The sequence below is a fragment of the Salminus brasiliensis genome, chromosome 21 (genome assembly GCF_030463535.1).
Source record: "Salminus brasiliensis chromosome 21, fSalBra1.hap2, whole genome shotgun sequence".
In the NCBI taxonomy this organism is placed as follows: Eukaryota; Metazoa; Chordata; class Actinopteri; order Characiformes; family Bryconidae; genus Salminus; species Salminus brasiliensis.
Window position 1 is genome coordinate 30,187,684 of NC_132898.1, and position 12,088 is coordinate 30,199,771.

General features: G+C 39.6%; 2 protein-coding genes across 2 annotated transcripts; both read right to left on the bottom strand.

Annotated features, from left to right (window-relative positions):
- Positions 1-438: 438 nt before the first annotated feature.
- On the bottom strand, positions 439-5,628 carry cdab (cytidine deaminase b). The gene is made up of 4 exons (XM_072666123.1): positions 5,402-5,628; positions 1,603-1,714; positions 1,040-1,097; positions 439-944 (listed from the first exon to the last, which is right to left on the bottom strand). Exons 1-4 carry the CDS (start codon positions 5,583-5,585, stop codon positions 804-806), a joined length of 495 nt encoding a protein of 164 aa, XP_072522224.1. The 5' UTR covers positions 5,586-5,628; the 3' UTR covers positions 439-803.
- A 1,969-nt stretch (positions 5,629-7,597) lies between these two features.
- On the bottom strand, positions 7,598-11,213 carry LOC140542675 (trypsin-3). The gene is made up of 5 exons (XM_072665514.1): positions 11,162-11,213; positions 10,191-10,341; positions 9,211-9,352; positions 8,187-8,444; positions 7,598-7,756 (listed from the first exon to the last, which is right to left on the bottom strand). Exons 1-5 carry the CDS (start codon positions 11,211-11,213, stop codon positions 7,598-7,600), a joined length of 762 nt encoding a protein of 253 aa, XP_072521615.1.
- Positions 11,214-12,088: the final 875 nt, after the last annotated feature.

The following is a 12,088-nucleotide window of genomic DNA, read 5'->3' on the forward strand; positions in this document are numbered from 1 at the left end:
AGCACACAAGTAAATCAGCTGAGGAACGGTTTAAATGAACATTTGTTTTTCGTAACGGCCAAGTCAGAGTCCTGACATTAAGCCTACTGAGATGCATCCTAGAAAAGAAGTGATGATCCAAAATTCCTTCAAAAAATGCTTTGGGGAAATCTTATTTGCAGTTATCTTCTCTACAGTTTAATTAATTCAATTCAATTCAAATTCACTTACTTTTTCTAGCCTGATTTTTATTGATGTTTACTCAGTGTACTCAATGAAGGATATGAACAGTAGTGTTTGTGTGTTATTAGTTAGATTGTGTTTATCTATAATTGTGACTTAGATTACATTTTTGAGTAAGTAGTAATCAATGCAGAATTCCATGTAATTCCAAATAGTTTAATCAGTTTTTATGCCAGTGTGTTTGCTCTCACCGAAGAAATAGACAGGACTTGGACATTTTCCATGATGCTCATTTTATTCAATACACAACAGATTGTCTCTTAAATAAAATTGTACATTTACACATGAGATTGTATTTACAACTTGTATAATACCTTAAATGTTTACATGCAAGGTTCATCTATGAACCTACATCTTGTTATGAACTGGCTTTCAACAGCAAAACAGTCCCACTGAACAACCTGTAGAAATACCGATCCAGAACCTGGTTAAGAATTTTTCATTCACGTTTTTATTCAAGACAAACATTTTTAATCACGTTTTTTTTACTTAGTGCTTAGAAGCCATCTGCACTGTATGTTTCTCTTCTTTTGTCATTCATACCATTTTTATTCCATCTCCTCTTCTTCCAGAGCTCGTCCTTAAAATTCATTAGGAATGGAATGCACCTGCTTCATCTTCAGGTCGTCTGGGCCGAAGGAACCGGGCAGCAGCTCCTCAACTGTCATCTCCACGTAGGAACCGTCCGGCTTGGACAAATACACATCCCAGCTGGCACCGAACTGCACACAGTTAGACAGTTAGGACATTATAAGTGACTGCCCTGCAGACTCCTACACGGTTAAATGACCGCTTGATGGTCTAAGACTGCACTCACTTCTCTCATGAACTGGCGACAGCCTCCACAGGGGGAGATAAACTGCTCACACAAGTCACTGAAAGGCAAAAGCAGACTGATGAGGGTGACCGCTGCATGCACCGCCGTTTGGCAGTGAGGCTCAGATTAAGGTGCTCTATTATTATAGAGGATTTACAGGTAAACTGAGTAAGCTCCATAAACCATATTACGCAAGGATATGTTATACTGGGACATATACAGAATTTAAATGGGCAAAGTTGGATTACAATATTATTAATATTATTATCAACATATTAATAACAATGTTAGTAAAATATTATTATGTTAATTTTACTGTCACACACAAGCATAATATTTGTCTTTTGCAGAATAAAAGTACATGTGAAGTTGTGATTTTGACTTTGACATCCCAAGCTCATGTAGCTGAATTCTTCTTTCAATGCTCGGATGATTGTTTACAGGGTCTTTTTACCTGTTGTTTACAGTCTTTACCATAGAAGCAGAACTACCGATTCCCATGATGCACTCTGAAAAACTTTCCTGTTCCTGTGTATTCTGTGTGAGAACTAAAGCTGTAGTACCTGGCTATTGCTATGGCTTTGAAATCCCTGTAGCCTTCTGACACGGCCTTGGAGATGGCAGTCCGCTCTGCGCAGATTCCCAGGTTGTAACAGGCGTTTTCTACATTGCAACCTGGAATGCAATGAGATAAGATAAGATAAGATAAGATAAGATAAGATAAAATAATCCTTTATTAGTCTCACAGTGGGGAAATTCTCAGTGTCACAGCAGCAAAAGGATAGCAAGACACTCAGATGCAAAAACATAGATAATTTACCACTATATACACAATATAAATAATAGAAGTAAAAAAAGCAATAACAATATTATTTACAGATTATTTACAGATAATGGCACATTGAGCCTTAATTGCACATGTGGGGGGGGTAACTAAAAGTATAACTTTTATTATACTTGACAATAAAAGTCAATATAAATGTAATATATGTCAATAATATATATCTATAGTTCAGACTATAGATTAGTTTCTCTGGTTTTACTATTTATAGACAGTGTGTTTTAGGGAAATTAACATTTGCGTTGCATTTCATAAACCATGGGCAACATTTCCCCTAAATTCCAAATAAAAAAATTGCTATTCAGAGCACTTATTTGCAGAAATGACAACTGCTCGAAAATCAACTGATCCAATAATGTGAATAAATTATTGTAATAATTATAATGCAAAGAAGTTTAAATTAAAACAAGACAGTGCTAACTTTGAACTTTGAGAGCATTCAGAAATCACTATGGTGAAATAACCTTGACAGCCAATCACAGCTTTCATGTCTCGGGCAGGCTCTCCACTAATCTTCCACATTGCTGTTGGGACTTTATATATATATATATATTTGTCACTATACACCAATCACCCATAACATTAGTACCTAATAGTGCCTAATGTTAAGTTAGTCCCCCTTGTGCCGCCACAACAGATCTGACCAAATGTTTAAAAATTAAAATTATTTTTAAAATCAACTTTTGCACTGTTGCACAAAAACCCCGCATCTCCATTTCTGAAGGCTCCAAGTTAGATCCATCAGAAACTCCACGATCACACCAACATGTATCATTCACAACGTATCACAATGTATCATTGCTTTCACGCAAAAACCTCCAATTTGTTTTGACACAGTGACTTATGACCAAGTGTGAACCCAGCAGTTGCTCTTTACAGTGGACCAATAGAAATGCTCCATAATGACTTGAAAATAAGTGATCTGGTGGAGTAAAGCGCTGCCATCAGCAGCCAGAGTCCAAGAGATTCCAGAGGTGGGTTCATGGCACTTCCTCCCCACGTCAGTCCCAGTGTGATGTTAGTCAGCACAGGCGTCTGTTAGCTGTTGGATCAGAGCCAGGGAGCCATGCTTCCCTCAGAGGCTACTCAGCCTAGGCTACTCAGTTTAAAAAAAGAGGCAGTGGCTGGCTTCACATGTGTCGGAGGAGACTAGTGCTAGTCTTCATCATGCTAGTGTTGGGGGTATTTAGGGGGATAAGGGGAGTATAGGGGTGTTTCCATATTGGGGAGAAAATGGGGTAAAATTATACAATAAAGTTTAAAAACCTAGTTGTAATAAATATATATATATAAATATATATATCCTGTTTTTGTTCCTCCTGTAAAGTTGCTATTTTGGAGTTACAAGGTTGTGTTCCAACAAAGTCAATGTCCAGTTCAGGCTGTGTATACCTGATGCATGTGTTCTTATGTGGTGGAGGACATTGGCTTGTCTGTTGGTTCACAGACTGTTCTCTTTCATCATGTGCCGAAAATACAGTGACACACAGGCGTCTCTCGATGAGTTCAAGGCTGCATGGTTGAGCAATAGTAGAATTTGTGTTTGGTGATTTCGCTGGTGTATCTGGGTGTCCCTGTGATTATCTGTGTCTGCCTTTTGAAAAAGCAAACTGGAAATATCTTCGTCTTTCAGCCAGAAACAAGTCACTGTTTACGTAATGATTTTCTGCCGAGATGAAAGCGTAGACCTGGACTGTACTGCCGCAGATGGCTTTCAATCATTAACGCAGCAGAACCAGCTATGAAAAAAACAAACATGACCATGAGTCTGAGAGACGCTGTCTCACTGTCCTTTTGACTGCAAACACTACACAGTGGCAGGCAACAGTCTGGGCAGCCCTGGTCAATATTGTCTGTTACTGTGAATAGTTAAGGGAAAAAACGATGGAGTGAAACAGGAAAAAGATCCACCTGCAACAATGTGGGGTGGAGCGTAATTAAATGATCAGATGATGCAAATTTCAAAGCTTTATAAATACTCAGACTCCTCAAACCTTGTTCCAACAATCAGCAGCCATGGGCTCCTCTAAGCAGCTGCCGAGCACTCTGAACATTAAAACAACTCATGCCTAGAAAGCAGAAGAAGGCTATAAGAATTTTCAGGAAGTCATTTTCTTATTAACAGCAAAAGAAGGGTAGCTGTCCATGACCTCAAGCCAAAGCGACGTTGGGTTATGCAACAAGACAATGAACCAGAGCAGAAAGATGCAGCTTCTGGATCTGTGCTGTTCTACTGTGCAGCGACCTCTGCATAAATATGACCTTCATGGAAAAGTCGCCTTACGAACAGCTCCCAAAACAACAGCAAACAACAAGGCTCACAAGTACGGGAACTCTTCAGTATACTTCCACTAATTCATTGACCTGGAGGGATTCAGATATTTTATAACACTTGAGCTCAAATCCAGGCTAACTGGGATTCCTCTGCCTTGCCGGAGGGAGTGGAGGTCAGTGGAGGTAGATCATGCTCATATAGTTTGGTGTTATAGTCCACAAATTCAACCCATTCGGGACAATATGATGTGCTTAAGTTCTAAGATCCTGGGTTTCAATATAAAGGTGTCATTAAATTCTATGTATCTTGGTGCGACCCATAAAGGTCACCGGGTGCATCTCTCAAAGGCCACCGATGGCAATGATGGCTACCTGTTGAATGGTTGCCTATATTTCTGGCTGCATCCAAATACTCAAATGTGGTGGTCAGTTCTGTGAAGTCCTGACCATTGAAGAACAAGGTGAAAGGAGGCTAACACAGTATGCTGAGAAACAGATGGATACAAGCTGGAATTGTAGAACTACACAGTGCTCCTATACGGTCAGTGGAGCTAATAAAATGGGCAGTGAGCGGTGGATGTTACGGCGGATGCTGATGAAACAGACTGCTGGATCTTTTTCAGTTTGTCGCCATGAAAACAGCGTGAGCCGAGGCTCCTCTTCCTCATACGCTCTCCAACTGACAGCCAGCTCATCTGAGATTAGGTGTGAGAGTTAAGCTTTTTTAAATTATGTACACATTCTTGAGTGCATCAAAAACCCCTTCCAGCAGCATCGGCGTCCTCTCTTGGCAGGTCTTATGCAACCAATAGCATTATTATTTAACTGCTCTCAAGGCTGAGAAGCTGTTGATTATGTGTGGAGAGGAATTACAGCGCACACTGTGTAATTACTTTTGTTGAATATGGCTTTTTTTCAGGCAGAGTTCAGCTAAATTGGATTTCACTGTGGGAGTGAGTCAGCTCTGGATGTTAAAGGAATACATTAGTGTTGTTCAACCTAGCCTCTATCTGATGCATCTGTGGACGACAGTCGATTACCACAGACAATAACTTCAGCATGTTTCCGTGTTCTCAGTAAAAGAACGAAAAAACCTATAGACTCTTTGTACTTTACAATGGAAGTCAGTGGGCAGATGCTAAAGCAGGGAACCCGGTTAAACCAGCTGCCTTTACAGCATAAACTCCTGTTATAAGCATGTTTCCAGTCTGTTCCCCTTTTCTCTTTCATCTTTGAGAGTTTCTCACCTGTAAACACCGTCCCGTCGCCGGTCAGAAGGGCGGCCCCCACTCTGAACTTGCTGTAGGGGCAGTAAGCGAAGTTCTTGGCCTCCAGGGACTGCCGGATCAGCCCTGTTACCCCAGAGGAGGTCATCTTTAGGCTGTTCATCTGCCTGGTCGGCAGCTCGCATCTTACTTTCAAGTCACCCATGTTGCCTAACGTGGAAAGTCTATGTGTTTACGTGCTTTTTGCTCAGCGCCTTTGACTTTGTATCTCGCTCAGCCTTTCTAGAGTTGAACTGTGGCCAATCCCTGTTCTAGGATCTTCTGTCCCACCCCACAAAAGCACACAGACGCACAAACCCACCCTTACTTAGCCCTCCCTGCCTGCTCTTCCCTGCCTACTCTTCACATTGGAAGAGCTTTTTTATGCCGCTTATGCTTACGTAACTTCATGTCAAAGTCGAGGTAGCGGGCTTTCGCTCCACTACACTAAGAGAGAGGGAGAGAGAGGAGGGAGGAGGGCTGTTTAAAGGTCACTGAGCAATGACAGTGATGTTTTGTGTGAAATCATGGTGAAATCAAAAAAAAAAAAAACACAGCTTAAGATGAAGTGTGTAAGAGGAAGCTTCACCTTACAGATATGATTATTTTATGATCCTACTGCAGTGATAACATGAGAATATACTGTTTACATAGTTGCAGTTTGGTCACAAGTCTCAGAATTACGCAGGAGAGCAACGAAGAAATGACGAAATGCGAAGAGAGAGGAGAATGGGCAACGTGACATTCAATACCAGCAGCTTCAGTACCACCGTTTATTCCAAAATACTGTAGCCACGGCACTACAGCACAATCATTTACTGTCCGTTTGGAGGGTGGAATAACACTTCATCAGTATGTGAAGGTTCTCGGTTTGAACACAAGCCAAGACAAACAGCAGATTTATAACACAACATAATAGTTTTCCCTTTGACGTAAGCTTGAACATCTGCCTGAACATTAAGTGGTTCCTTTCATTACAGGCAAACCCTACCACTGCTACAAGACGTCTGGCTACTGGCATACAAATGGAAGAAGCCCTGTTTTCCCCTTACGACTAGAAAGACCCTCATAAGAAGACTATGACGTTTAACATACAGTAGCTTGAATGAGGAAATGAGGTGTAGAAAAGCTGTAGAATGTAGAAAGCTTTAGAAAACTTCACATTGTCGCTGCCATGCAAACAAAAACATTGTATCTCCAAATTGGCAACTTTACATGAGAAGGGAAACAAACTTCAGTGTTTTTCAAAACGTTTCAATGGAAGTCAATGTAAATTTATTTTTAAAAATTCATTTCCAAGGCATTTCTATTGGTGTGTCCATCATATTTTTTTTGATACAATGTAAAAAAAAAAAAACAAAAGCCAGATTCACATTATATCAAAAAGTAAAAAACATCAAAAATGGAGATACAGGGTTTTTTTTTTGCATGATGTAGTTTTATTTCTATATTCAACTACTGTGTAAATAGTTCATCTGGACATGTTTGGTTTTTTGTCTTTTTTGTACCAATAATTCTCACTGTATCAATCAATATCCATATAGATTTCAAATATATGGCAGATACTATAATATAACTAATATTTAGGAAATTTATTTATAACATATATTTGTTATGTAATGAAACCAATTAGAAATGTACCTTCTTCAAATTTGGGACATTAATTTTAGGCATATATTAACATACACAAACATACATGCCATTTTGGAGCATTTGTATTGGTCCATTCATTCTGAAATTTTGACATTAATGTCTACCAGGTGAACTACCAGATTCAAAGTATTTTCAAAATGTGAAAACAGCTTAAATGAGGATAGCTGTAACAATATATAACACATTATATATATATATATATATATATATATATATATATATATATATATATATATATATATATATATATATAGTCCTTTATGGCAGGGGTGCACATCTCCAGTCCTAGACAGCCACTCTCCAGCAAAGTTTGAGTTGAATCAGGTGTGCAGCACCAAACTTTGCTGGAGACTGGCGCTCTAGGACTGGAGCTGTGCACCCCTGCTTTACCACACATATTGATATATATGCAAATATGGCCATATATCAGATTTCCATATGGGATCTTGAGGCACTGATTCATTTTCAAAGGAACTGTGATTGAATCCACCCGAGCTGTTCTTCTTAAATAAGAGTGAAGTCAGTTTAGTCGGTGGTGTTGTCGCTGATGATCCAGTTGATCCAGCGGATGTAGTTGCGGACCTTGGTGTAGACACCAGGGAAGTAGGGGTTGGCACAGCCGATACCCCATGAGACAATACCTTCAAAATTGCCGTCGCACACAAGGGGACCCCCGGAGTCACCCTGCCGTCAAAGAGAGGGAAGTGTCACATTGGCTGCAACCTCAAAGGAACTGTGCTCAGTGTCATGGCCAATTAAGGATGAGCCCATGTGCCCAATTGGGAAGCCATTATTTATTTATTTAATTAAGGGTGAGCTTTTAACCATGTAACTTTATAGATAGTGAATAATCTTCTATTTATAAATGTAACTGACCTCTGTTCTGATTGGCTGCCCTGTATTATGCCTCAAAAAGACACCCAGGCCAAAACACTTCTTATAACTTCAGCATCGGTGTGTGGGGCTAAAAGGCTGCCTACTTGTGAATGCTTTGGTCTTTGTGACATCACTAAACCGTGATTTCAGAATAAGCTGTTTTTGCAGTTTTTTACTTTAATGTGATGACGATATGGGGTCCTTTAATGCTTGTTGTAGTAGACTAGTCAAGACTCACCTGGCAGGAGTCTTTTCCTCCCAGCAGAGATCCGGCACACACCATGTTGTCCGTGATTCTGAAGTAGTAATAGTACTGGCAGTTGGGGATGATCTGTACGTCCACAGCGCGAAGCACGGGGGACAGGTAATAGCTGTACACCTGCGTGACTCCCCAGCCGCTCACTGTGCACGCCATGCCCCCACGCAGTGGTGGGGTGTCCGAGCTGGGCAGCACGGCAGGCTGGACGTAGGCGTTCAGGTCGGCTGGCCGTTCGAGCTGACCATGAGAAAGCAAAGTGCTCAACATGGGAAAGCTGGAAATGCTTTGGTATCCCTTGCTATAGTAATCAGTTTGTTATGTATAATAATATTGAATAAACAATTTAGGCATTAATTGAGTATATATATACAGACTGTAAATTATCTATTTACAGTCCTTTTTTTAACCATTATCTACTTCAGGATTTCCTGGATATTACTAATATGCAAATGTGGGCCATTCCATTAGCATGTGATATTATGTGAGGAGATTCTGAGAACTAGAGAACTGAGGCTGGAGTGCAGGTGGCTTCTGTGTTGTGGTAGAACCCCAGACCCCCCTCTGATAAGTGGAGCTAGCAATGAGAGAAATGGAGACATGAGTTAAAGGGATGTGACGGGGTGGTGGTGGGATGCAAGGACATAGTAGAAATGGAACTTATAGGGCTTTAGGTTGGAGGAGGAGCCAAGGCCCAGATTCATGGACCATGGATTAGGCCTAGTTTAGGACTGAATGGTAATGCCAGTGGTGCTTTACCATTAAAAAGCACTTTTTGGTTTAAGATCAAGTTAAGTCAGGGTCTTAGAGATCTGGCCCATTGTGTTAGTGATTCTATGAAGGCCAAGCTACAGTGTGTTATAGCTATTGTAAGACAGAACTTCTCTATTCTCCCCATTAAAGAAATATATTTATAATCCAGGCATAATCCAGCATAATCTGACCCAAAGTCTAGGTTAGCTAAAGATAACCTATGATTTACATAGCCACTTTTGATTTAACTTACTTTTAGGAGCATGATGTCGTTATCAAACGTCCTGTAGTTGTAAAGATAGTAGACCAGGGCTCTGGAGACGTTGAACACCTGCTCGACGCCCTCTTTCTTGGACAGGTCGTGCTCAGCCAGCACGACTTTGATCAAATAGTTCCTGGTAGACAAACAGGTTGATTTTCAGGTGGATACTTTAGTTAATAGTTTATTTATTTGACCTTAGTTTGGTGTGTTAAGTTTTAATAGTTGAGTGACTGTGGATCTAAAAGGGCGCAGAAGAAGAAGTTGTTTCTACTTTGCTTTTCTTTCTAATTTAATGAAGGTTTTAAATTTTCAATTATATAGACAGAGACTCTACATAAGCAAAAACCTCTGATGACTTGATGAAATCCACCTGAGAGTTGGCCAAACATGAGCTACAATGGAAGCTACACTGGAATTATTTTGTAAAAGGGTCTTTTGGACAGAGGTCAGTGTCACATTTTTGCTTAAATTTGAATATTTATCTAGAAACTGTTAATATTTATATTGTTAAGATATACTATATGATATAGATATAGAAGGTCAAACATTATTGGTTTAAAAGACAACCCCCCAATGTGGTCACAGACTTTTGGACTCCACTGTGTACATATACAAAACAGTACCAATCTCTATACCCACAGTAAAACACACCTCCATAATGCATAACTTGGTCAAATATTAATTAAACAAAATAACAAAATACAGCCCATCAAAAGTCATCAAAGGTCCTGTAACCCAAACAATGTGCAAAACATCCTGGAACCACTGTAAACCACTGTAAAGAGCTTGACGTGAGAAAATGTGGTTTTGTGATACTCCTAGCTTCACTAATAACACTCTCCTGATCTGAGACCAGTTTTGGAGGCTTTGTTTATAAAGGTTAATGTTAAGATTCATGCAGAGGACAGATTGAACACAAACAGAGCAACTCAGCTGTGATAAAACAGATGTGACACGACTGCGGTACTCACGGCTTCCAACAGTGGGCAGCAGACACCACCCACTGTGCATTTATGAGCGTTCCTCCACAGTAGTGGTTGTTGTTGTACTGTAAGGAGGCCTGGTACTTTATAGAATAGGGCTCAACCTCCTGCCCTCCGATGATTCTCTGCTGCAGCGAACCTGAGGGGAAAGAAACTCTTCAAAAAACATCTCATTTCTGGTGCTCCACTGATGTGAAGGGAACTGTTATATATATATATATATATATATATATATATATATATATATATATATATCCCTTTCACATTTAGTCCCCAGTTCCTTTCATTTCCTATTCTTCTAAGGATTAAGCTACAGAACAGCTTTGCTGTTGCTCACACCTCTTACTTTTGAGCTTCAGGCTTTTATTTATAGTGGCAGACATGATTCAGTTCCTTTGCTGATAGATGCTGCATGTAGCAAGAAGTTCCACTGATGTTCAGTAAGGATTTCTTCAGGTTTTGAGCTGTAGGTTTACTACACTAGTTTTTTTTATTAGGCCTGTTTACTTCTACTTCCACTTTTTAGCTTCCTGAAGACGTAAAGATTCAAATAATATAAACGTTTGGTACAAATGTATTTTTAATTGGATTTGTCCCTCTTAATTGCAATATTAGAATTGAGATTTTTGGGAAAACAAAATTTCTTCTATGGAATTGCTCCAGAGCACTTTTTTGGTTTGCTTTCCTGCAAGAAGAAGTACACAGTACACTTAAAAAGGAGTCTAAATGCCACCAAAAAGGGTTCTTTGCGATGTAGCAATAGTGGAACCCATGTTTGGTGTTATGCATAACCATTTTATTCATTTCTGTCGTTCTAGGACAGGTTTTCCATTGTAAGGAGGAACTACTTAAATACGCAAATTAATTAAATGAATCCTGCAAATGATCATAAGTTGTTTTGGTTCTACATAGAGGTTCTGTTTGTGTTATAAAGTGAAACCAAAGTGGTGGAACTTTACCATGAATGGTGGAGAAGACCAGAAGCAGTGCATATTCCACACATTTCTTCATGTTTAAAAAACTGAAAAAGAAAGACGTTCAGAGTTTTATGAAAAAATCAATCAGAACTCAAATCTACCACAAATCTACGGAAATGCTCCAAAGTATTTTTGGAAAGATCAAGGTGTAGCACTCACTCACTTAGGTCCATTAAAAAAGCTTTCTAATTGCTGGACGGTTCTAGGAACAATCTTCAATTAGTATTCACTGTTAATATTCTATGGAGGTTCCCATCTATTTGAAAGGTTGTTCTCCAGGAAAATAAAAGAAGTTCCTCTACAGCATCACTCCCAAGAACCAACTTTTGGTGCCTCTATATTATACAATCTCTCCATTTTCTAATAATAATAATAATAATAATGATAATAATAATAATAATAATAATCACTTTAACTGTACTCACCTTGGAAGCGCAGAGCAGGTCGGCAATAACAGGTGTTCTCCAGCATTGGTGACCCTGAGAAATCTTCTCTTTGGCCTTTATAGTGTAACTACATCTGTCCCTCAGGTGTGATGCCTTGTTTGTGTGTATTGTTTCTCCGACATGGACCGGGACAATGGCGAGAAACTACACGGCCCTGCCCAGCACGTTTCAATAGCTGGACTCTTTTTTTTTTTTTTTTTTTTCTCAATAGCCACAAAGGTCTCCCTTTAATTTGTGGAGGACACTGATGTGATACTCATAGGCAGCAGGCCTATAAATTAAATACATCAGGCTCGTTAGTATGATGAGATGTTCTTTGGGAACACCCTGCGCTCATTGGTTTGATTAGATACTCACAGACCATACAAACCCAATACATTAAGCTCATTTGTTTGGAAAAGGATAGTTAGTGGAATTATGTGTATTTATTGGACGTGGTTCGACGCTTGGGCTGTTTTTCCAT